The 24436-nt window shown below is 52.1% G+C and overlaps 11 protein-coding genes across 11 annotated transcripts; 6 read left to right on the top strand and 5 right to left on the bottom strand.

Annotated features, from left to right (window-relative positions):
* Window positions 1–532: 532 nt before the first annotated feature.
* On the bottom strand, window positions 533–1579 carry N7473_002664 (uncharacterized protein; the record flags this gene model as incomplete). The annotated part of the gene is made up of 1 exon (XM_057148604.1): window positions 533–1579. The coding sequence occupies one exon, from the start codon at window positions 1577–1579 to the stop codon at window positions 533–535; it is 1047 nt and encodes a 348-aa protein (XP_057012258.1).
* A 1685-nt stretch (window positions 1580–3264) lies between these two features.
* On the top strand, window positions 3265–8026 carry N7473_002663 (GYF domain-containing protein; the record flags this gene model as incomplete). Its single annotated transcript, XM_057148603.1, has 3 exons — window positions 3265–3359; window positions 3511–3937; window positions 4019–8026. 3 exons carry the CDS (start codon window positions 3265–3267, stop codon window positions 8024–8026), a joined length of 4530 nt encoding a protein of 1509 aa, XP_057012257.1.
* A 361-nt stretch (window positions 8027–8387) lies between these two features.
* N7473_002662 (YdeI/OmpD-associated family protein) lies at window positions 8388–9014 on the top strand (the record flags this gene model as incomplete). Its single annotated transcript, XM_057148602.1, has 1 exon — window positions 8388–9014. The coding sequence occupies one exon, from the start codon at window positions 8388–8390 to the stop codon at window positions 9012–9014; it is 627 nt and encodes a 208-aa protein (XP_057012256.1).
* Window positions 9015–10217: 1203 nt separating this feature from the next.
* On the bottom strand, window positions 10218–11486 carry N7473_002661 (uncharacterized protein; the record flags this gene model as incomplete). Its single annotated transcript, XM_057148601.1, has 6 exons — window positions 10218–10369; window positions 10452–10559; window positions 10615–10886; window positions 10951–11170; window positions 11231–11335; window positions 11393–11486. 6 exons carry the CDS (start codon window positions 11484–11486, stop codon window positions 10218–10220), a joined length of 951 nt encoding a protein of 316 aa, XP_057012255.1.
* A 1413-nt stretch (window positions 11487–12899) lies between these two features.
* On the top strand, window positions 12900–14330 carry N7473_002660 (PHP domain protein; the record flags this gene model as incomplete). Its single annotated transcript, XM_057148600.1, has 1 exon — window positions 12900–14330. The coding sequence occupies one exon, from the start codon at window positions 12900–12902 to the stop codon at window positions 14328–14330; it is 1431 nt and encodes a 476-aa protein (XP_057012254.1).
* A 604-nt stretch (window positions 14331–14934) lies between these two features.
* On the top strand, window positions 14935–16254 carry N7473_002659 (bZIP transcription factor; the record flags this gene model as incomplete). The annotated part of the gene is made up of 3 exons (XM_057148599.1): window positions 14935–15018; window positions 15071–16064; window positions 16124–16254. The coding sequence occupies 3 exons, from the start codon at window positions 14935–14937 to the stop codon at window positions 16252–16254; spliced, it is 1209 nt and encodes a 402-aa protein (XP_057012253.1).
* Window positions 16255–17754: 1500 nt separating this feature from the next.
* N7473_002658 (putative RING finger domain protein) lies at window positions 17755–19922 on the bottom strand. Its single transcript, XM_057148598.1, has 4 exons — window positions 19538–19922; window positions 18935–19440; window positions 18429–18842; window positions 17755–18348 (listed from the first exon to the last, which is right to left on the bottom strand). The coding sequence occupies exons 1-4, from the start codon at window positions 19661–19663 to the stop codon at window positions 18066–18068; spliced, it is 1329 nt and encodes a 442-aa protein (XP_057012252.1). The 5' UTR covers window positions 19664–19922; the 3' UTR covers window positions 17755–18065.
* Window positions 19923–20665: 743 nt separating this feature from the next.
* N7473_002657 (mitochondrial fission 1 protein) lies at window positions 20666–21362 on the bottom strand (the record flags this gene model as incomplete). The annotated part of the gene is made up of 4 exons (XM_057148597.1): window positions 20666–20995; window positions 21107–21200; window positions 21265–21283; window positions 21347–21362. 4 exons carry the CDS (start codon window positions 21360–21362, stop codon window positions 20666–20668), a joined length of 459 nt encoding a protein of 152 aa, XP_057012251.1.
* A 303-nt stretch (window positions 21363–21665) lies between these two features.
* N7473_002656 (kinetochore Spc24 family protein) lies at window positions 21666–22380 on the top strand (the record flags this gene model as incomplete). Its single annotated transcript, XM_057148596.1, has 3 exons — window positions 21666–21692; window positions 21748–22145; window positions 22203–22380. The coding sequence occupies 3 exons, from the start codon at window positions 21666–21668 to the stop codon at window positions 22378–22380; spliced, it is 603 nt and encodes a 200-aa protein (XP_057012250.1).
* Window positions 22381–22545: 165 nt separating this feature from the next.
* On the bottom strand, window positions 22546–23508 carry N7473_002655 (uncharacterized protein; the record flags this gene model as incomplete). Its single annotated transcript, XM_057148595.1, has 1 exon — window positions 22546–23508. One exon carries the CDS (start codon window positions 23506–23508, stop codon window positions 22546–22548), a length of 963 nt encoding a protein of 320 aa, XP_057012249.1.
* Window positions 23509–23718: 210 nt separating this feature from the next.
* On the top strand, window positions 23719–24366 carry N7473_002654 (med21 domain-containing protein; the record flags this gene model as incomplete). Its single annotated transcript, XM_057148594.1, has 2 exons — window positions 23719–23760; window positions 23821–24366. 2 exons carry the CDS (start codon window positions 23719–23721, stop codon window positions 24364–24366), a joined length of 588 nt encoding a protein of 195 aa, XP_057012248.1.
* Window positions 24367–24436: the final 70 nt, after the last annotated feature.

The following is a 24436-nucleotide window of genomic DNA, read 5'->3' as shown; positions in this document are numbered from 1 at the left end:
TCATCAAATACTTTTTGTCCTTCCATTGCATCCATCTCTTTACATGTTCTGCCGAGCTTTTATAGATCAAAGAAAAATTGTCCAAGGTAGGATATTCGCTCAGAACAGCAGTTACCGGGAGATCAAAACAAGAGGGCCACTACGGATTTTCCTTCTAAGGGCAGAAAGTTGATTTCTGGGCTGATGCAGATCGATCTTTCCTATTTCATTCAAAGAAACCCTCCTTTGAAATGAGAAAAAGATAGCTTACCTCAGATCAACGACAGACAAGCACAAACGTGGAAAGAGAAGAGTGATCTTGATACTTTCTAGGAACGTTATCCGGCTTGGAACAGTAGACAAAAACTAATGAATGCTGGGCAAGACATCTCTCATACAAAAGCAAATCTGATTGAATTGAACAATAAACTCCATTCCTTTCCATGGCCAATACCGTTATCAGATGATCTTCTCCTTTCATGAGTTCCCTTCCATGCACGTTCACCGAGACCCCAACTCTATTGTCCCAGCGGCAAAGACTAAGGAACAAAATTTACCGCACAATATAAAACACAGGATGACCCCAGCAGCACTCACTACAGAACTGCCAATCACTCGGCACCTCATACTCAACTTTCTCACCCGCAGTCCGAGTTTCCTCATCGCTCTCCAAACTCGTATCGTCCACATCATCATTCGTCGTATCGGAGAATGAATCACTCGTGTACCGACGGTGTCGGCGGTGTCGGCGGCGCCGATGACGATGAGATCTGCTCTCCCCAGGTTCAGTCGAATGTTTACGATGTCCCTTTCGATGTTTGTCAGGGCTCGTAGGTCGAGATGGCTGCTCCCGAGCAGGCTCGACATGCACGTATCCACAGCGGCAAGGGACACGGGGATCAACAGGGACTGGGTGAGGTCCGAAGGAGTGCGGGTGGTGCTCGTAGAGGTATTTTGTCTGCACGGGATTCTCCTTGGTTACCTCGACGGGCTGGGGAGCATCAGTGGCCACAGGCCGATGAGTCGCCTGATAACATTCGGGGCAATGGCAATTGAAGGGCGCCTTGAACGTGTAATGATCGGGATGAGCTGCATGATCGTGATGGTGGTGATGGTAGTAAGAATGGTGAGCAGGCCACGGGACATGCACGTTAGTGCTCCAGGTAGATTCCGCATCGTAGTCACGTCGGCGTGGGAGTTCAACAGGCTTCGGTGCCTTTCGATGATGCTTGGTCGAATGCTTGTGCGGCTGTGGCAGATATTCGGGTTCAGGCTGGGGCTCACGCTCTGAATACACTCGGTGAGTATGGGTGTGACATGCCTGCGGTGGGACTGAAGCTGACCCCTCTGAAGTTTCCCGGGTTGGAGAATGGTTCTTGGTCTTACGCGCCTCTTCTCGTGCTGCGTAGGCACGTCGTTCGGCGGGAGGTGTTGTGGGCGAGGAGCATCGAGTGGTAGGCCCTCTTATAGGGTAAGAGGTGCCATCTTGTACATTGACCAAGATGGGATGGGGATGCCCATTGCGAAGACGCCCGTTCAAGGCACGTATGCCTTTGCCTGGGCCGAAGAACCCTGGGTACGGATGCTGGACTGGAGGCATTATCGTCCAATGGAGGGGCCTGAGCTATACGGATACACACGATAAGATCCGAGATATTGGAACAGTCTCTGCTTGGAATAAGGGCGAAAGGATAAAGAGGAAACTGCCTTGCCAGTGAGACGAATAGAGCAAAGACTTTAAAGAAAAAAGCCGTAGTAAAGAATTGCTGAGACTACCCAAAGGACGAAGATTGGAAGAAGCGAATGGAGATGTGTTATGTATTCTCGGATCTATAAAGACTCACACAGACCCCTCATATCGTTTGCAAGCTAAGCCCGTGACTGACACCCAGGACAAAGAAAGAGTATAAAGCATTGTTATCGGGCAGACACTCGCATCCTCCAGAGTTCTAGAGCTCCAGAGTTTGAGCAAACCTGTGTGTGTTTAAGGGAAGACCACCGATGTCAACAAAGAAGAGTCTCTGCAAGAAACCCCGATCAAAAAAGAATGAGATTCTGATTCTAGCCATGAGGTCAATTTCCAGGCCAGACTTGAACAGCCTACATCAGCGGAATGACTCAGGTTCAATGGAATCCTCTGCTAAACAAAGAACAGATGCAACATCCGGGGCGGGTGGTGGCTGAGAGGGGGGATGGTTGGAGAGGAGGAGAAAGGGATAAAAGCAGAATATGCACGTATCCCTCTCTCCTCTCCACCATGTCTGTTTGATTGTTTGTGACGGGGGGAAGAGGAGGGATCATTCCTTTAATTGCGTGTGTTTGTGCATTGTAGCCAAACATATTATCGGTGTGCAGCAAGGGCGAACAGCATTCAAAGGCTCAAAAGGCCAAGAGGCAGCACGACACGTCCAAAATAGGACCCAATCCAACCTTCCAAGCCAACCTTAAACCGTTTGAAAGCACTCGTGGCCTCCAATGATAGGCAGCGTGTGGGTTTAGGCTAGATATACGTGTATCATGAGTATTGCCACACCCACAGCTTGCGGGACCCAAGCCACCGGATGCATAGATGCCAGTCGACATCATCGGTTCAAGCTTCTTTGCGAACGGGGGTCTATTGAGGGGAAATCAGTCAGGGCAATAGAGAAAAGCATTTTGAAAGTGTGAGATGACTCGTAATGTCATTTTCTTTCAGCTGGATATCTCTTCTTCAAGGGTTTATGTCGTCGAGAGGAGTATCGTCAAAGTGATGATGTGTGTGATGTGGGCAGTTTGTGTAGGTCACGACTCGGTGGGCTTCTCCCGTGCGTGTGGCAGGGGTCATTTTGGTTTTCTGATTACCGTGTATTATACTTCCCGGACATAGTTAATCCTCTCGTCTCTCACGCGATCCTCGTATCCAATACACGGTATTTCCGCCTCGGTGCGCCTATTGCCACAGCCCCGCTAATTCCATTTTTGCTCTGGAGAAACCCAAGCGAAATCGAGTTTCGATCTCTTCTTTCTTGTCGACCTTTCCTGGCGCTCGCATTCTTCTACATACACAACAACTCTCTCTCCTCACTCCGTCCTCGAGCTTTTCGATTTGAACTAGCGTCCTGCTACCTCATCTCTCACCACCCGCACACCGTTCCAGGCATCGACTCTCGTGTTTTGCGTTCTCATCTCCGTTCGCATCACACATCTCGCACTTCCGCCACTTTCACAGTCTCGCGACCAACGCTTCCCCAACATCCGTTGTTTTGTGGACGATCTCGATCGGTCCAGTTTAACCTCGTTTCCATAATGCCTACACCACTTCCTTCGAGTTTTGCTTCGGCTGCCGCTGGTAACACCCAGGACCCCAGTCGGAGAGGGGATGCCAGCACTGGTGGAGAATGGTATGCTCTCAAAGAAAAGCGCTGTCCACCTCAAAGTCAGGCACCGAGTCACCCCACTGAACCCGGTTGGGTGTCGGTCTGCCTGCCTTGCGTGGCCAACCAATTAGTCGCAACTCGAGAGATTCAATGCTAACCTTAAACCACTATATAGGTCGCGATCCCGCATGAATGGAGCTACGCAGACCTTCCGGCGCCCCTCGGTGGCTACCAACCCTTCGCACACTCGCGACAGTAGCCAACTTGCTTCCGCTTCGACACCTACTGCCTCCGGGGCCTATGTCCCTCCTCACCTGAGCTCAAATACCATGTCTACTGTGCTGCGCAACGGCGATGCCCGATACTCCAAGGAGCAACTCCTAGATTTGTACAAGGCACAACGGGACACCGGCTCTTTGAACAAGCATGTAGAGGACTACTTTGTGGCTGACTGGGACCCTCACACTGTTTCAACTCCTATGAATGGAGCGTGGGGAAAGCGGGAGGACCACAAGACCTCCGCAGGCCCCGAGGTGTGTTGGGATCATGGCGGCCAGGCCGAGCCCTTGGGACTGACTGATATGTCCGACGGGGAAAAGGAGGTTCGTTTCATCCCTAGCACTGGTTGAGAACACAACATATGTGCTTGGCTCGGATTGCTAAAAATTGGGTTTTCTTTGCAGTTGTTTTCCGCTTCGGTCAACTCTCCTCTCAAGCCGCCACCCACCAATGCCGGCAAGGAGAATGCAAACCCAGGCACCACAGGTCGCAAATCGTCCATTTCCTATACTCAAGGCCACATCAATAACTACAACACCTCTTCCCCGAACGCTGCCCGCCCGAGCGCTCGCCGCCGTGAGACTGGGGAGTCGGTGGGTAATCCTATGTCACCTACCGGGACCAACACCCGGTTCTTCCGCGATGAAGCCAATACATCCACCCCTCCCCCCGCCCTTCTCCGTCGCAAGACCGATTTCCGCGAACCGAATGCCAAGGATGAGAAGCCAAAGGAAGGTGGCGTTGAAGCCGCTTCTCCTTTCGGTAGTCTGAAGCGCAGCTCCACCAATCCTTTGAACACGGCCATCGGTGGACCTAGCTCGCCTTGGGGCTCTGCATCGGCGTCACACAATGCCAATTTCTCTCCGATGGGTGCATTTGGTGCCTTCTCGCTGGGTTCGAACACTGCGCAGACTCCCACCACCGAGAAGAAAGCTGGGTTTGGAAGTCTTCGTGGAGAAAGCAGGTTCAAAGATCTGCTCTCTAAGGAGGGTCCGGAGGATATTCCAGGCTCGGCAAAGGAGAAGCCCCTGGGCAACCTTGAGCGACTCACCGAAGAAGATAGTGATAAGCGCGCGCAATCCCCATGGGGAGATGCCGTCAAAACCCGTGCTAGCCGAAGTGAGACCAATCCATTTGACGAGCCTCGTAGCGGCAGTGCTGCTCTTGGCGGATCTCAGGACGTTGAAGCTCCGTCTCAAGCTGATCTTGGATTCGGCGCCTTTGGCATGACCTCGAGCATTCCTGGTTTCCGTGAGCTGATGCAGAGTCAAGAGAATTCTCGAAACCCGACTCCTAGCCTCCTCCAAGGCCATGAGCCTACCAGCCCGACCAACACAAACCCTTACCAAAGCCCTCACGGTGATCGGACCGTGGCAGATGCGGAGGATGTCGACACTGATGGATCGGATATTCAGCACCCACAACACCCTGGCCTTACCGGCCTGCGTGATCCGTCCAACCCATTCGGATCGATGAGACGGGTTGGCTCAGGAATGGATCTCCCCACCATTGACCGCAGCCAAAACTCCAGCGTCAACGCCAATCGAAACTTCCCTGGCCTCGGTGGCCTGGGCGGTCTCTCAGGCCTTGGTGGACCGTCAGGCCTTGGTGGACCGTCAGGCTGGCCATCCAGCGATGCCATTGGCACCCCAACCCGTGAGCGTTCAGCGTTTGTAGGTGGCTTCGGTGATCCTATCTTTGGCTCCATGGGCGGGTTGCAGTCTCCTAGCCTGTCGACGCTTGGAGGTGGCGGACTCTTCAGCCCACATGCCGGCCTCTCGGGTACCGCTAGCATCGGTCGCTCGAGCAAGCTGGGCGCGCTCTTCTCTGGAATGGCAGAGGAGCAAGCTCGTTCAGAGTCCGTAGGCTTAGAACAGGGTGATGCCCAGCAGGGTGGACAAGCAAGCAAGCCTGGCTCCAACTCTGCTTCCCAGACCCCTGTCTCTGCCGTCGGCTCTATCCCTGCTAATCTCACCCACGACCCAACCCAGGCTCCTACTCCTGGTGGCTCTATCTCTGCCGCTCAGCAACGAACTATGGTCATGCCGGATCGGATGCGCTGGATCTACCGCGATCCACAGGGTAACATTCAAGGCCCGTGGACTGGTCTAGAGATGCACGACTGGTTCAAGGCTGGATTCTTCAGCCCCGACTTGCAGATCAAGAAACTGGAGGATGGGGAGTTTGAGCCACTGGCTCAGCTGGTTCGTCGTATTGGCAACTCGCGCGAGCCCTTCCTTGTGCCTCAAATTGGCATCCCCCATGGCCCCGAGCCTGCACCCGGTCAATGGCAGAATCCCAACCAGGGTTCGGCTCAGCCTCCGTTCCCCGGCAGCTTCCCCAGCTTTGGTACTACCCTGACCGCGGAGCAGCAAAATGCCCTCGAGCGACGGAAGCAGGAGGAGCAGTACCTCATGGCCCGACAGAAAGAGCATCTTGCTCAGCAGCAGGCTATCATGAAGCAGATGCAGGTTCCTGGCGCTCCCCCGACTCTGCAGCCCCAGCTTCAGCATCAATCCAGTGCCCACAGTCTCCACAGCCAGCCCAGCTTCGGTAGCATCACCTCTCCCGCTGCTTACCAGCCCTCCCCGATCCAAGCTCCCATTCAGGGACAGCAGCAATCCCCAGGCATGCCCGGTTTCTTTGATGCCGCCGCTTCCCTCCGACCGGGCGGTCTGCCTAATGTTCTCCCCGGAATGCTTGGAACCGAGCTTGGTTCCCAAGATCAGCTCCCGGCCCTTCTTGACCGTTTGAACGTTGGTCGCCAGGATCCGTTTGCATTCGGCGCTGCTGGCTCGTTCTCTGCGCGCCAGCCGGATAGCTTCCTCCACTCACAGCAGGTGGCGTCTATGCTCCAGGACCGCGCTCAATTGCAGCAGGAGCAGGATGATTTCGACAAGGCCAATGCCAATGACCCCTTTGACCAGGAGGCCCGTGAGGAGCGTCTGCGTCAGTTCCATGCGATGAGAGCCCAGGAGGGAGAGCTGGGTATGCGCACCGCTGACGGACTGCCTACTCACCCTGCCGCTGCTCTGGAGCACGACGTGGAGTCCTTGGCTACTGATGGTGCCGAGGAACTGGAAGTTGCTGCTTCGGAGCCCGCCCTGACTCTGTCTCAGCAAATCCATAAGGCAGCCTCTGCTCAGCGTCAACAGCAGCAGCATGAGCAAGAACAGGAGCAAGAGCAACAGAATCAGTCTGTCCCCGAATCTGCCTGGGCTAAGATTGATCATGCTATGCCTCAGCCCTTCCCCCCACCTCCCTCCGCCTCCCCTCTGCCTGCCCCCGCTGCCCAGCGCAACCGCCAGAATGTGGCCGAATCTCTGGCTGCTGGCTCTCGCTCCCAGACTCAAACTCCGGTTGATGCTGCGCCCACTTCCCTTGCTCCATGGGCTAAGGATACCCACGAAGTGCCCAAGGGTCCTTCGTTGAAGGAAATTCAGGAGGCCGAGGCTCGCACTGCTGCCCAGCGCGAGGAAATTGCCGCGGCCGCTCGTCGCGCCCAGCTTCTTGCCGAGCAGGAGCGTCTTAGCATGGCTCAAGCCCAAGTTGTCCCTGGCCTTCCCTCGTCGGCCAACTGGGCCAGCGCTGGATCCCCCGCTACTCCTTCCACCGCTGGTTCTCCTTGGAACACCAAGAGCCAGCCTGTCCAGACCAACACCGCGACCAAGAAAACCCTCGCCCAGATTCAGAAGGAAGAGGAGGCTCGTAAGCAGCGCTTGGCTTCTGCTGCTGCGGCTGCCGCTCAGACAGCCACTCCTAGCCCCCCTGCTTCTGCTGCTAAGCGTTACGCCGACCTTGCCAGCAAGGCCCCGGCCCCTGTCGCTTCCGCTACCATCGCTGCTACTGCTTCCGGTGCTTGGACTACTGTCGGCGCTGGTGGTAAGGCTAAGGCTCCTCCGGCCGCACCCCTCGGCCCTCGCTCTGCCAGCGGAACTGTCCCCATTGCTCCCGCCGCCGCCAAGCCCCGTCCTGTTGTTGCTACTCGCACGACCGTTGGCAGCGTTCCCCAGTCCAACTCTAACCAGGCTGTTGAGGAGTTCACCAAGTGGGCCAAGCTGGCCCTGGGCAAGGGTTTGAACAGCAACATCAACGTGGATGACTTTGTTCAGCAACTTCTCTTCCTCCCCGCCGAGGCCGAGATCATCTCCGACTCTGTCTACGCCAACTCCCAGACTCTGGACGGCCGGCGCTTCGCCGATGAGTTTATCCGCCGCCGCAAGCTTGCCGACAAGGGCGTCGTCGACCCCGTCTCCCCCAGCGCATTCGCTGAGCAGAAGAACGGTGGTGGCTGGTCTGAGGTTGCCAAGAAGGGCTCTGCCGCCAGCACTGCCGCCTCTCAGCAGCGTGAGGAGGAGGCTAGCAACGCCGCGTTCAAGGTCGTTGCTCCTCGCAAGAAGGGCAAGCGGTAAACGTGACGTTCACTTGTATTAGTCCAATTATGGTATTGAGTATCTAGAGGAAACGTGCATCTACATGGTAGGATTCGAAAACTTTTGGTCGAGCTCGAGCTGGTGGGCGTGATGGTATCTATTGGTTATGTGCCGTTGATCTGCTCTGTGGACTGTCTGTACCAACATACTTTTTTGTTAGCAGCATTCGAAATGTATTTTTTGCAAGTATTCGATATCTTCGTAGGATTTTTGTAGAAACTAAAACTCAAGTCTCAAGAATTGAGAACATCAAGAATTGGGTTACCTTTTCGGCTCTAGTGCTGACTGCAGTAGATGCCAATGTCTCGGCGCGGAGAAGCACCAGAGACCTGACCCCATCATGAAATTCCCCCGATTCAACCTCACTCGCAACATCTTCTCAACAATCTACTCTCTATCAATAAAATACACTTACTCAACTCCCCTCCTAAACCAATTCTCTCCACGATCCATCCACACTCCCCTCCCACCCCATCCAATGCCTCCCAAACAACCCAACCCACCTAAACCACCCCCCTCAGACCTCCCAATCCACCCCTTCCCCACCCCTCAAGCCCTAGAAACCTTCCTCGAAACAAACCATACCACCCTACCAGGCTTCTACCTCAAACTCGCCAAAAAGTCCTCCGGCATCCCCTCCATAACCGCCCCCGACGCCGTCGAAACAGCCCTCTGCTTCGGCTGGATCGACGGCCGCGCAAACACCCTCGATGAAAACTACTGGCTAGTGCGGTACACACCGCGCCGCGCAAAATCCATCTGGTCCCAGAAGAACGTGGACACGGTGACGCGCCTCATTGGCGAGGGTCGAATGAGGCCGGCGGGTTTGGCGGCTGTTGATGCGGCGAAGGAGGATGGACGGTGGGAGAGGGCGTATAAGGGGCCGGCTGCTATGGGTGTTGCTGAGGATTTTAGGGAAGCATTGGAGGGGTGTGAGAGGGCGAAAGAGTTTTTTGGGGGGGGTTGAATAAAAGGGAGAGGTATGCGGTTCTTTGGAGGGTGGAGACTGCTTCTGTTAAAGCGAGGAAGGGGAGGATTGAGGGGTTGGTGAGGATGTTGGCGGAGGGGAAGATACCTGGTGATAAGGCGAGCTCTGGGGGGCAGGTAGTGGTGGCTGAGGGGAAGCGGAAGAGTAAAGTTGATGATGATGGTGATGGGGAAGCTGGTTCTAGGAGGAAGAGTATGAGGATAGCAGCGAAGACTAAATGAAGGATTGATGTTAAGAACTCGGTGAGGGTGGGTATACAAGCATCCATATTACTTGATTGGGGTTGTCAATATAAGTGACAAGCATCGAACGGCTGTTAAATTTAAGATAATGAGATGAATATTGTAATATTTCAGGTTGGAGCTTCTCGCAGGACACGCTAGTTTCATACCTTCGCGCTGATGGTTTTTGGAGGCCGAGGGTGGGATACAGCCCTGGCAACGGACTTTGTGATGATCGCGAAGAAGTTCATGGCAGACGGGCTATATCCGACATATCACTCAGGAACCCATCTTTACGATATTACAAATATGTGCGGGCCTTTTTTGTTTGGGCGAGAGGACTTACGAGAGAGAATCCCTACTTACAACAGCCAGGAGGCCATGAGTCCAATTCTATCGACTAGAGGCCTATAGCCTCACATCACACATTATGGACTGGATCAGAAATGTCTCCGGCCAAGTCCGCTCTGGCGATCGCATTATAATCGTTCTGATCGGACATTGTACCTCGAGAGACGGCGCTTGTCACGCTACGTCACCAGCACGCAAAACAGGAGTTTCTGTCCAAAGTCGAGATAATTGCTGCTCTCTGTCTGGCCACCTAGTGTCCGCCTCCTGATCGTCAATGAAGCTTGTTACTCCGTCTAGTACGTGGGCCACGATAGCCCCGGAGCTTGGCGCCCAGCGACATCCCTAAATTTGCTTCAACTTTGTGTTTTTCGAAAGGTCTTCCTAGATCTTTTGGACGACTATTCCTAATGGCCTGGGTTCTTCTTTGTCTATCGTTCAAACTTGTGACTGATAGCATGATTAAATCTGTCAAGAAGCCTCGACCTATTTCTAATTACTTCCTACAAATCTTCGAACGAAAGGTAGAGCAACGGTAAACGTATTCCAGGCGAAACCATCACAGCATTGATTATCAGGACCTTAACTAAGTATACATGTCCCTGTTACTAACTTACATCTTCTCCGCCGAGGCGCTCTTGTTGTGCTTGGCCTTCAGCTTGGGGAAGGGAAGCATCCAGGTATCCCACATGGGCCCGTCACCGTCAGGGTTGGGGATGGCAGTCAGGTTCCAGTTTTGCTCGAGGGTGGTGAGCATGGTGAAGTCTGTTAAAACGTTGGCATTTGGAGATACATGACAGCCAAGCAAGATGTGTATAATGCATGACAGGATTCAGGGGATACTCACGGTTGTAGAACTGCTGGTCAACGCAGCTGGTGCAGCTCAGGACATCCTTGCCGATTAGAACACTGTAAACATCGTTGGGGGTACCGTAAGACTCGGGAGAGTAGACATCTTCCAATGCCGTTAGCATAACATTCATCAAGACGGAATGAAAATTGAATCTTACCGTTCTCATCAAAGGTAACGAGAATGAGAGTGTTCTTCATGAACTGCTCGTTGCTCATCATAGTGTTCATAAGGTACTTCAGGTCCTTCTCGGTGTAGGTGACGTTGGTGTCGTGGGCATCGTTTGCCAGAGTAGGAGTGTAGAACATGTACTGGGGAGCATACTTGCCTTTGGCAACATCAGCAGCGAAGTGCTCCTCAGCATTGACAATATTCTGGCAACGAGCAGTGCTCTCGCGGATGTTGTCAAAGGACATGAATGGGTTGTGCTTGCTAGATTTTACTATCAGTAAGACCGTCATACCGGAGTTGTTAGTAATAGAGGGTGTGGACTCACCGGACATAGCCCGAGGTCTTGTTCTGGTGAATGGGGTTGCAAGCACCTCCGGCCAGAGGGTAGTAGCCCTCCTGATAAGCCTTCCACGAGATACCGGCAGGCTCGAAGATATCGACCAAGCTGTTCTGGGTGGTGTTGTGATCGCCATCATCGAAGACACCAGCTGCAGTGGTGCTAGCGACCATGGTGATGTAGTTGGGCTGGGAAGGGTGGGTGGTACCTAATCATAGTTAGCATTGATCTGTACGAGAATTGGGGAGTATATGTCACTGATTCTTACCCTGGTAACCGTTCAACAGCACACCAGAGTCGGCCAGCTGGCGGTAGTAGGGGTCAGCCAGAGCGGTGGCCTTGTTGGTGTTCTCCATAACGATAACCACGAAGCCTAATACATATATTAGAATATAATTGAGGTCAATTGAAAGTGAAAAATTGAACATACGGTCAAACCACTTTCCGGAGGGGCCCGAGGCAATCGGCACAGCCGACGCAGAGGCGAGGAGCCCCGAGAAGACGAGGCCACTGGTGAACTTCATCGTGACACTAAGATATAAAAGATCAAGAGAGTGAGAGAGCGAGATCCGATGCTTGAGATAATCAAAGATAGTGAACAGGACGTCTATCGAAGATCTTTCTGGGCAAAATATGGGCAATGTCCCCTAATAAATAGTCGTAGGCCGTGCGCGCAATTTGGCTCTCGCATCATTGCCGACTGAGTATTGATGGTCATTGCCTCTCTCTATTCCACGGATATTTTACACAATCACACGCGGTAGGCTCCATCCATTTTGAAGCAAGCTTTTGGCTGTATGCCCTGATTTGTCGGTGCATTTTTCTTGTATGCTGTGGCTTGTTGCTTCTGCTACGTGCGCAGGAGTGACGGTCCTACGGGTTGACCCAGGGAAAACAAGAGTATTTTAAGTTTTCTTTGGCCGCCACATACACAATGATCTTGATATTTTATACAGTATCAGGTACCATTCCAAGGAGAGAACCACTAATCTAGACGGTGCTAGACTGAATCGCTGCGTGTTGTTTTCTAGAATGTTGCAGGGTCCAAGAGTGGAGCCCGAGTGCCAGAGATTCGGGAATCCTAACAGGTGGACCAGAAAAGCTTAACTGAGAAAAGCCCGACATGCAGAAGCCTCCCCACGTGGGCTTAAGTAGTGGCTGAGAACTCCTGCGATCATGTCAAAAAAATATATTTCAGGCCTCAGATCGCTCGGTTTTATTTATGGTGCCTAGAGGCAATCCGGGAAGCAAGATTCCGGTCTTTTCCCCGACTGTTGTTAGTGTTGTTGCGGGGAGCGCATTGACCAAGCGACCTGTCTGAGGAGTGTCTTGTCCATGGACAACATGAGGGTAAACAATCTAAGCCACCTTCCAGGTGTTTTATGTTCCTTCCTGTTTAGGACCGGTTAGCATCGGGGCCTTGAATCAGTTGGTAATGATATGGATCATATTCGAGGCAATCACTAATACTGAGCACACATGAAGTCGGAATGTACCACTATACATCATCTAGTTTTGCTATCATCACTGCGGATAATAACGAGGTCACTGTTGATCATCATGCCTCGAACCTGAAGAGCTTCTGCCATCATAATACTCAATGACCTCTAATGGACATCTATTTTATACTTGACAGCTTAGAATACTTGACAGCTTAGAAGCTTGGTCCAACCGGATAAACTTATGATTGCGATCGGCACGGCATCTCTCGGCATTCCAACCGTGCACTACCCACGTGGGGATGCAAACAGGGTAACATCTACGGAGTACTAACATGATCAATTGATAGGTGGTATAGTTACTTTCATGCGTTTCCCGCCAATGAGCTAGTTGCATCCATATAGATATATAAGAGAAGGCGATCTCCTCCTTCACAATTAGCAAGTCTCTACTTCAGCAATTTCTGTTCTCGCTTTTCGGACAGAAAGTCATCAAACATGAAGGTTACTACGTTTCTTCCCTTGGTGGCCGCCCTTGTGGCCAGCGTCTCTGCTCGAGATCCCGTCACCCTCAACTTGACTGGTCATATCGATCCTTCCCAGGTTATGTCCTTCGTTTACGTTCCATTCCAAGTTGAGCCCGAGACCACCTCCGTCTATGTCCTGCAGAACTACTCCCTCAAGGGCAAGGGTAACGCCCTGGACCTGGGTGTCTTCGACCAGCGTGGATACCAACTGATGAACGGTGTCAACGACACCTTCGGATCTCGCGGATGGTCCGGTGGTTTCCGCAATAACTTCACCATCACTCCTTCCTGGGCCACTCCCGGCTACAATCCCGGTGCTATCGAGCCCGGAACCTGGAACGTTGTCTTGGGTCCCTACCAATCTGTCCCCGCGGGAATTGACTGGCAATTGCAGGTTGTCATGGGATTCGACCCTGTCGACACTTACTTCTCCCCGACCTTTGCGCAGGTCGACTTTGACACTGTCGGTCAGTTCGAGCAGCAGGAGTGGCTCCGTGGTGACTTTCATATGCACACAGTCTACTCCGATGGAAAGTATACCCCGGACGAGCAGATCCAACATGCTGTAGCTCAGGACCTCAACTTCATCTTCTTCTCCGACCACAACACCGATACTAGCAACAACATTATCGGCGCTTACCAGCAGGCCTTTGCCCCGGATCTCCTGATCTGCCGTGCCATCGAGGTCACCACCCGTCACGGACATTGGCAAGCCGCCGGTCTCGACCGCGAGCAGCTCATCGACTGGCGTTACCAGGACGTCGCCGGCTTCGTCGATGCCACTCAGCAGGTCCACCGCGCCGGTGGCTTCGTTTCCGTCAACCACCCCTTCGCCGCCTGCCCAGCCTGCAATTGGGGCTTCGATGACTGGGACCACAACGATGCCATTGAAGTCTGGAACGCCAACTTCGATTCCAGCGATCAACAGTCCATCCAGAAATGGCACGAGCTCCTCGTCGCTGGAAAGTTCACCGCCGCTATTGGTGGCAGTGACTCCCACTCTCCCCCTTCTATGAACGGTGTTCCCACAACCGTCGTCAACGCCCGCGGCCGCAAGCAATCTGCCATCGTCGCTGCTGTCAAGAATGCCCATGCTTATATTGTTGAGGGTCCTGGAAAGTCCATGATTTTCAACGTCAAAGTGAAGAACACTGTTGCTCAGATCGGTGACAAGGTTCACGAAAGCTCGAGTGGTGCCCAGGCCTTCCTTACTGTGGAGGGTATGAGTGGCCAGAAGGCTTGCTTCATCTCTGACAAGGGTTACTTCTATAACACTACCATCACGGATGGAAAGGTTCTCCAGCACCAGCTTCCTCGAAGTCTCAAGTTTGTGAGAGTGGAGGTCCGCAACGTCACTGACGATTCTGCGCTTGGTCTGGCCAACCCTATTTGGTTCTTGTAAAAAGACGGATTTCAAGATCCGAAACATCAGTCTGCAAAAAATTGTATATGAGTGACGGGAATGAGGGAAGGATACCCTCAGAGATTTAACTGTTATGTTCCATTATTATGTATTTAGAAAGTACACTTCTAGATGCCTCTTCGACTTCAACATGACATAAGCTCGTTCATAGACAACAACTTCCTTCATGGTAAGAGTTTATCGCCGGAACCTGGGGTGTCTCGCACTATATAGTACAGTGGAGCGATCTACGTCCAGCATCTAATCAAGTATCTTTCTTCCTTGCACACCAGCTCTCGATAGTCATGATATAGCCTTCAGATATGCAAAACTCAATAGTAGTTAGATCCATGGTTAATTGATGGTTAAATGTAGGATGCTTGGTAAAACCACCTAAGTTAAGTTAAGCTCTGTCTGACGCTGACTAATATGCGCGGTGTTCGGATGGATGGTGCCCCGTGAGTCCGTGGCAAACCCCCGCTGATTTTTGGATTACTCACTCTCCGACCCCGACTCCGATTAATAAATCATCATCGCAGTGCCTTTCTCGTTCCTCGGTCTTCAAAAGTAACTAGACAGCTCACGAGAAACAATATTATACATCATGGGTGAAGCAAATCCCGATGCGCCCGCGCCTCGTAAGAGAGGCCGGCCACGAACCGTGACGGACGATCAGCAAGTGCCCGAGGTGGGTCATCACCAACTCCATCGCCAGTACAAAGCTAACTCTATGGATTCAGAGACGTCGAACGCAGCTTCGCGTCGCTCAACAAGCTTATCGCAAGCGCAAGGAGGCCACAATTACCACTCTGCAATCTCGCGTACAGGAACTCGAATCGGGCATTGAAGAGCTCAGCGAGTCGTTCCTTTCTTTCAGTAACCTGCTTTTCGAGGCTGGTATTCCTCAAAATCATCCTCGTATCACATCGGCCCTCCAAAAACTCACACAGCAATGCGTGTCACTCGCGAAAAATAGCTCGGAACAAGGGTCCCCAGCAGAAGCACCTCTCACGACGACTCGCAATCTCAGCACTATACAAGATATTGACCCAACCTACGATCCCCACATGACACAACTTGATTCATTGCCAATAACTCACGAAACCTTCCAGTCTTCACCAAAATCCTTCAATCAATGGCCAGTTTCGCAACAATTACCTCCCACACCACCCTACCAAGAACAAGCAATTCTACCGTTCGGAATCGTCTTGTCGTCCCCTAATAATCCATATCCACCAAGACAAAGCCCTACATTAAATTTCCCGACAAACGTATCTCCCAAAGACCTCATGAAGCAAGAGCGCTGGACACTATCGCACCGTCTTGTCCGACAATGCTGCGAAAATGCATACCGCTTATTAACACGCACACCAATGGAGGATCCGAGAATCCAGGAAATTTTCGGAAAGCCATTAACTATCGCGGAGCGCAATTCTTTGACTTCGGGGTTCTATTCTGCCATGCATGATGAAAACGGCGATTCCATCGAGCTAAAGGCAAAGGCTCTTAGCCCTCTTCATATGAGGACGAATAGCTACTCGCCTGAACAACTCGCGATTTCGTCAAGAACGTGGCAACTTGTTATTGAGTCTGGTACGGATCAATGGTTGGATGCTAGTGGGGTGCAAAGGCTTCTGCAGGAGAGAGGGATTAGTATCCACGATACAATGTCGCCTATGTCCAGTCCCAGATCTAGTTCAGCTCCGCAGCTCAACGTGGCAAGCTTCGTTACATGTGAGTAATCAATTGCCTTCTCGTCTCATTGTCGAACATTCTTACGAATATTTTCGCAGTCCTTTCCACTCATGGGCCTGTCTGTATTGGTCGTGGCCCAGCATTCCGAAAACGTGATGTTGAGAGTGCTCTTAGCCTTGCGATCTCGGGTGACCCTTGGGATTTCACCGCCGTGTGTGAAATACCATGAATCATGTATGATAATAACAATAATTTTGAAAAGATATAATCTCCTCTTATTGCGTTATATCCGCGGAAAATGCGCATAATTTTTTTGCTGTGGAGTCGAACAAAGGAAAGACTTTTGGTGTCGGGTTTGACTTGCGACTTTTTATGTACTTGGAATCGACATCATTCTCCCAAAACCAATACCAGAGAACTTCTCAGAGTGCATACTCCCTCCAAATCCAAATATCCATAAACTACTCCCTCAAACCCACCACGAGAGCACCGATATAACCCACCCAATCCCCAAATTGATCGCATGTGTATCCCAACTAGTCCCATCCTTCATACAAAGAAAAATATCCTCAGGCCCTACAAGGGTAACCCAAACAAAGAGAAAGGTCCCAGCAAGCTTGCGATCTCCCTTCAAGCTGAGAATCAGAAGCATAATGCCTGCTGCCGCGTTCTTGCAGCCGATTGTAGGGCCTAGGGCTGCCTTTTCAACACTGGGATTGGCGATGCCGAAGAGTTCGATCACTAATAGGAACACAGTGAGCATAAGCATAATTTGGTTATTGTTTGAAGTGGAGATTATGCCCGGACCTTTTATTGAGTTGAATTGCCAGAAATATGCGCTTGAAATTAGCACGAGGCCGACGGTGCGAATGAGAAAGTCTGTCGTTTGTTGGAGCATCGTCGTTGTGTAGTGGTGGAAGAATTTGACCAGTGGGATATTGAACAGTAATGAATTCTTTGATTAGGTTCTTAGTTTAAACATCCAGATTCTTCTGGCCTATTTATCATTCACAAACTCTGTTGCCCCTCGAGTAGGCTCAGGCCCTCTGTCTCGGACAGAGGTAGCTAGAGTTTCTATCCAGAAGCCGCAAAGACAGATCACCGATGGAAGCGCCCATTCCCATTCCCCACATGTGGCTATTACCTGACTCGTGTTGTTTTTCATTCACGGCCAAGTGAGGTGCATTTCAGTCTTGTGAAATTGTTGGTAATTGAAATATCTGCCCAGTGCTTAGGTGTATGCCGATTCTTGAGGTATCGGGCTTATACTCCCAGACAGCGCTGGGCAAAAAGGAGTGTGAAAGCGTACAACCATCAACATATTTTGTTAGTAGGACAATTGTATTTTTTTTCTCAATTTGCGAGAAGATAAATAAGATCTTCAAAATTAGCTAAGAGCTTGACTAGTTGGATGTTGATCACTTGTTCTTTGAGGTGCTTGAATCCCTAACCTTGTGGCGGGATTCGGCCTCCACCCTTCGTGTGGCACTTTGTGGATCTAAAAAGTAAATGCGAAAGCACCGATTACCTGGGGAGATGTGACTGAATCTTGGCCGAAGTGTCAGATCATAGGGATTACTGTACTATCTTGCCTTTTGATGATCTGGAACGGAGTATGCTGGATGATATCAAGGTTCTGAAGGAAAGTCCTCTCACATGATATGTTAATCATTTAGTGCTAGAATAGTTTTCTAGTCTGTAGCACAGTCTTGTAAGACATGAGAATATTGGCTGAGTAAGTGGCTCTCATCTTTACCAATCCATAACTAGTGAAGGGGTCTCAGTAAGATAAAAACAAGGGAATATGTACACATGTAGAAAGAAAAATGTGAAGGACCAGCCATGACACAAAAAGAACCCGCCCAGGTAGGTGAAGATGTAGATGGCTAGAAAAAACAAGGGGTATGAAATGTGAGCCGGAACAAAAACAAGATAAGGAAACCCCATGTCACCGAAAGAAGCCCCGGATACCAGTGTCCCAAAGAAGAAAAAACAGTCTCGAAACGCTACATATCGTACTCTTCATAATATTTTATTAGTTCAGCTGCTGGCACCACCACCACCACCAAATCGACTCCAGACCCAACCTGTTATTCCTCCCCGCGAGCTTTCGCTTCGACTTCCCCGCCGAGTGCCAGACTCACCTCCCATCTCTGGGGAAGTTGAGTTGTGGCTTGATCTCGATATGGAAGATCGAGCGCTGCGGATGCTGCGAGAAGTGAATGGGGATGAGCGGCGGCGTTGTCTCTGAGGCGAGGCGGGCGGGCTGTCAGGGATCACGACCGGGTTCTCGCTGGTGCCAGCCCCGGTATTTGTGCTTGTGCTACACAATTTTGTCAGCCAAGCGAATTCTCGGTTGATGGATACTTATGACCTTTCTGACATAGCCACGATCCTACTTACACGCCAGGCAAATCGATGCTTCGTCGGCAGTGCGGACAGGTGTTGTGCTGGCTCAGCCACGCCTTGATGCAGTCGAAATGGAACCAGTGGGTGCAGGGCAGCACTGTCACCTCGGTGTCGAGTTCCACGGGATCCATGCAAATCGAGCACTCCGCCTTGCCGTCCGATCCCATCATCTGCGGAGTCATTTTCTTCTTGGGAAGTGACTGGATAGCAGTATCTGATGCCGGCGGTGGAGCCGTGCCTTGCTGGGTGTGATCAATTAGTTGCGATATGACCCGATCGAGCTCTTCCTGAGAATACACGGCATCGTTATTTCTCATGAGAGCCGAAAGCATAGCAAACGGGTTCTCGGCGGGGTTTCTGGCGGTGCCTCTCTGAGCTCCGCTGATTCCTTGGAAAGCTTCAAGAAGGCTGCAGTGATAAGAACATCAGAGGTTAGCTACATACGGGACGGAGCCATGTACAGGTGACTTGCTAATATAGGGGGAGATTCAGTCACTCACTCGGCCAAGGTCTGCAAAGGAGCTGTCATATCCTGCGGACCGTTCGTGTCGTGGGGATATAGTCCTTCGTGGCGTCTGGCATGCTCGTCCTCGGCTTGGAATGGATCATGCATGACATCCGGCTCTCGCATGCCCGCTGCATGAGGGTAGGGGTGAACATTCATCCCTGGGCCCCGCTGTGTCTGATGGCCATCATGCGTCCCCGCCAGTCCTTGAAACAACGTATCTAGACTCTGCACCATGAACGGGAGCATCGGGTTTGGCTGAGCATCTTGGCGCGATGAGTACCCGCCACCAATCGTGGTGCTACTAAACGTGAACCGGCCATCGGGGGACCGATACGAACGGTGGGAGTAGCCAGGGGATCCGGACTCCATCCAGCCGGATGTCTGCGGTCGTGTTGATTCTTGTTGAGCCCACGGATTATGATCCGCCCACGGATTTACTGAGGGCAAATGAGGCTCGGCTGCGGGTTCAGGCTGAGGGCTATCGGGGGGGATTTCAATCTGCAAGAGAGAGAACGGCAGTTAGAAGGAGCACGGGGACGGCGGAGAAGGAAAAGGAGAGATGGAGGGGAAAAAGCAAAGACAATTTATCACATACAATCTCCGTGAAATCGGATTCGCAGTGTGGACACGTCTGGCTGTTATCATGTCCGTCTTCTCCGGTGTCAAGCAGCCAAACTCCGCCACAAGCATGGCAGAAGACACGATCGCCTTGGTCGGCCATATTAGCCGGGAGAAGGCGCGAAGAGGGGCAAGAGGAGTCGCAAGAAGAAGATAAGCACGTGGCAACAAAGTAAGGTGAGAAAAGGAGATAAACAAAGGATGGAGAAGTTTGCTGGAGGTTTTAGGTCGCCGGACGTTGAGGCGCGTAGTCACGAGTCATTGTCTTATCAGGCGCGGGGCAGCAGGTCAAACGAGCTATCTGATGTACCTGCACTGGCTGCAGTTGCCTCGGTCGATCTATCAAGGCCAATGCAAAAAGCAAAGACGGAGATGAACGGGGACAAGCAAGTAACAGAGGCAAAAAGCGAAATTTGACGTGTGCAATGCGACTACTTCCGGATGGAGTATGACGTCGGCGCCTACGGTTGCCTGAAGTATACGATCAAGTTATGAAACAAGCGACACGAAGCGACGGGGATGAAACTGATTGGTTTACTTTTCAAAGACCGTTAAATAACGGTATAAGTAAAAATAGTTCATGCAAGAGTATCAGGCAGCGCCATTTCTTCCCCAGTAAGATGTTTCGGAGGTTTGGTGATGCAAGTGGCAAGGAGGGCGAGGCGCGGAAGAACAATCTGGAATACATGGAAAACAATGAAGCCAGACAGAAACAAAGACTTATCTAGACATATTGAATTCTAACTAGTCATAGCACATTTGATTTGTGTATACAATGCCATCGCTAGAGCGTAAATCAATAGAGCTATGCAGCAGTCGGCCATACATCTCGGGCGTTGAAATAAGAAACATAGTGTGGAGAAAAACCAAAGTAGAGACAGGAGAAAAGTATGTAAAGAGCCAAGTCAAGTAAACGCCGTCGAAAATGCTAAGACATCAAACAGGCCTAAAGAAAAGCTCCCGCATGAACATAAATACAGTTGAAGTGTCCTAAAGACAGCTTAAATCAAGGCCGCGACGCAAGGACAACTAACCCCTCCCCCAGTCAGGTTGTGCCACAGCCCTTGCAGGCATGCAGACCGCGCCAATTGACAACTTGAAAAGCTCACCGTCTTCTGGCTCCCTTGACAATCAGACTGCCGACCACTCCTGCGGCCACGGCTAAGCCACCCACGATCGCAATGCCCACTAAGCCTTCCTTGGCCACTTTATCGTCGATGAGGGAGCCCAGACTGGCTGCTTGCAGGTTCGCCGGCTCCTTCTCCAACAGGAGATCGTTGTATCGGCGCGCTTCGCCATAGTTGCCCAGCTTGTAGTTGCCCAAGGCGAGATAGTATAGGCACTCTCGTCGGCGCTCGGGAGCCCCACGGAAGATCTCGGAGAGCAGGCGGACACCTTCTTGCTGGTCGGGACGAGTATTCGACTTGATCAGACCCTATAGCGCAGTTTCCGCAAGATGCGGAGATATCTGTCAGTATAAGGACAGCAAATGGTCTGGAACGAACGGCCCTACGGGCCTATCATCGGGGAGCGGCGGCCATCATACCCATGCATAGTTGAATTTCGTTTGGATGCCGACATAGTCGCCTTCCTTCTCATACTGTGCCCGAAGCACCTGCAGCTCCGCGGGCTTCAGCGGACTGTACATCAAATCAGTTTCTAGATTTCGGAGTAGATGGGGATCGTCAGCGGAGGACAACAGACCTTTCCGCATCCGCAGCATCTGTGTGGCGCCAACAAGTCAGTCAAAATGGTCAGATCATGGAAGGGAGCATGAATAACGTACAAGGGAGATTAGACATGGTGGAAGCAGAAAAATAGGTGGTTATAGAGGTATCGAGACGAGTCAAGCCTGCGCTGAGTCGAGAGCAAAGAATCAGGGAGCCTGGGGAAGCAACAGAAAAAGGCCGTCACAAGCAGACGTCACTTGTCATTTGCGGAGAGAAGAGCCCAAAACTTGTGGCGGTGCATTTTGCCCGCTGGGCCGCGGTGTGGCGGTTGCACCAGCAACAATCAAAACACTCCATCCCACCATCTCCATCACTATCACCACCACCACTTTCTGACCGGATTATCCACCACGAGTAGGATAACACACTGCCACCATGTTGCTCGACGAGGATCCCGGCACAGTACGTGATTATAGACCATCATAATGAAACTACCTCGCTAACCCCCCTCTCCTAGCTCATCCACCACACAATTGGCAACTTCAACATCCAACCCGACAAACAAGCCGTGACACGCATCAATGACTCGCTCTCCACCCTCCAACAATCGCGTGACCTACGCATCCGCGAAGCCGAAACATCTCTCCGAAAACTCGCCCGCAATCTCCATTCCATAACCACCCAACATGAAGAAGCAGTGGCAGTACACGACTCCAGCAAACACGCTGCCGAGATCGTGGAACTAGACACCAAGAAGTTCCGCATTGCCAAGGCCGCCTCGGAGCTGGAAATTGAGAGTGAGCGACTCGAGAGCGAGCTGGAAATGCTCAAGGAGCGACTGGCCGATCTGGAGTCGCAGGGTCTTGAAGGGGATGAGACGACGCGCCGTGAGCGGGAGGCGGATGATGCGACGATGTGAGTTGATGAGTCTCGTGTGGATGGAGAGTATGAATGGCTTCTAATGATTGACAGATTGCGACTTAAAATTTTCCGCTCCTTGGGTATTGATATTGAGCCTGATGAGGCGGGCAATTTCAATCGCGCGGTTATTCGGAACAGCCGCAAGGGTGATGTGCATGTCGTCAATATCGACCCGAAGTTTTCCCGTTTCTTCTACGCCAATTACTTCTGGTCGACAATGCAGGGATAGTGGCAGGAGTCTATGTGTGCGTGTGTGTTCTTCTTGGGCGTTTTATGGAGGACCTTTGTACAATGGTTTTGGCGGAGTTTGCTATACCCCGGAGGCTTTGATATTAATGACATCGCAATGCCAATCTTGTTCTATATTTCGTTGGAATATTGTACAGTGTGCGGCCTACAATTCTTGTAGAGCCTGCAGGACTTTCGACTGGTCTACAGCCGATAAAGATCCGTTTGGACCTGCTTCTGGATGGCCATCGGGGAAGACCCTCTCGACGACATCCAAAAGTGTCTCCTTGTCGATCTTTGACAAGTCCACGCCCCAGGCTTTGACCCATTGGTCCTCATAGCGGACCAACCCCTGCTCTACCTGGTCCATATCAGGGATATCACTCCCATCCCAAGTCAAAGCGACCTGCTTCGTCACAGAGCCAGACCCAGTATCAACCGCACCAGCACCATACCTCGTCTCCACCCCCAAAGGCCCCAGCCCCAACTCTTCAGCCCTCGCATTCCAAAGCGCCTGTTTCAACGTCCCGTCCAACTCAACCATCATCCAAAAAAGGGGATACGAGCTCCGCGCCAGTGCGTCCCGCACACCCTTGGTTGCCTCGCGCGGGCTCACCAGCACACCTGCAGTCTGGCCCGTGCGCCAGCCGACAGGCGCCTGGCGAATTGCGCCCTCGAGCTCGCGAACCAGATTAGGCCCGAGCTTCGTCTTGAATGCCTTGCATTGCACTAGGACGCGGAGGGCGCGTTCGCGTTCCCGCTCGGGCAGGTGCCAGGTGCCGACGAGGTCGATTCCGGCGTCGTCGCGGCCGCCGATGCGGTGCAGGGCTAACGCGTAGCGGCGAAGGCTGCGGAGGACAGTGTATTCATAGTGGGTGCCTACGTAGACTGTGCTTGTAGGGGGGAGGGATATGCGCTCGGCGTAGGAGAGGAAGGTTGTTAGATCGTTGTGGTGTTGGGATGGTGGAGATGGTGCGGAGGGGAGCTTGAAGATGCGGCGAGTGAAGGGTGTCAGGTCACGGTTGGTCTTGGAGTGGGAGAAGCAGCGACGACATGGCCTTGTTGATTCAATGTATTTGATCGTCAAGTCTCCGGCAGCGAGGCCTTGGTGTAGGCGCAGACGTCGCATCGAGTGGTGTGAAAGATGAGAAATGAGAAATGCGCCCTCACCGTATTGGAAGCTTCTCTCCGCATTCTCCGCCGCGGCTTTTCTTATCTCAACTTTCTGACTGCTCAACTCCCTTCCCTCTTCATCCTTCTCGCCAACCTTACTTTACTACCCAGTTCTCTCTCTCTCTCTCTCTCTCTCTCTATCTTCTCTAATTCTATACCGCCTACCATGGCAGACATCCTCACTCAGCTCCAAACATGTCTCGACCAGGTAAGTCCCTCCGTCACCCAAATGACTAGAACCTCAACTAACACACCCTCCCACCAACAGCTCGCAACTCAATTCTACGCCACGCTAGGCTATCTCAGTACCTACCATGACAACTCCCCCGCCACCCCTCCACCAGGCATTCCCAACGCCGCACCAGCCCTAGCCAAAATGTCCAAAAACACAACCTCACCACCCGTTCCCGCCTCCATCGCCGCATCCGCAGTCGCAGGGGCAGCAGCCGCCGGCGCCGCACAATCACCAGTCCCCCCACCAACACAACAACCCGGCGCAGAACCAGGAGCCCTCGAAGGCGAAGATCCATCTCTCCTTCCACGGCCAGACTCACCGCGCACATTCGCGGCTCGACAGCGAGAGCTGGCGCGGGATCTTATTATCAAAGAGCAGCAGATCGAGTATTTGATCTCGGTGTTGCCGGGGATTGGGGCTTCGGAGGCGGAGCAGGAGGCGAGGATTCGAGAGCTAGAGACGCAGTTGCGGGAGGTGGAGAAGGAGCGTGTTGCGAAGGCGGAGGAGCTGAAGCTGTTGAGGGGGAGATTAGAGGATGTGCTTGGGGCTGTTTCGGTGGGGTTGTATGGTGATCGGTAGTATCACAAGGGATTTTGATGGGCTCTAGATACCCGGAGTGGCTTACTTTTTTTCATTCTCAAGGCAATAC

Source organism: Penicillium subrubescens (assembly GCF_028828155.1).
Source record: "Penicillium subrubescens strain IBT 31985 chromosome Unknown utg000002l_segment0_segment0, whole genome shotgun sequence".
In the NCBI taxonomy this organism is placed as follows: domain Eukaryota; kingdom Fungi; phylum Ascomycota; class Eurotiomycetes; order Eurotiales; family Aspergillaceae; genus Penicillium; species Penicillium subrubescens.
This window is presented reverse-complemented; position numbering and strand designations above follow the sequence as displayed.

Coding starts and splice junctions, on each gene's coding strand:
- N7473_002658 (XM_057148598.1), bottom strand. CDS start 19,663: ATGGCCGACCAAGGCGATCGTGTCTTCTGCCATGCTTGTGGCGGAGTT. Junction 18,843..18,934: donor CCTTTGCAGACCTTGGCCGA/GTGAGTGACTGA, acceptor TTATCACTGCAG/CCTTCTTGAAGCTTTCCAAG. Junction 18,349..18,428: donor AGCATCGATTTGCCTGGCGT/GTAAGTAGGATC, acceptor AAAATTGTGTAG/CACAAGCACAAATACCGGGG.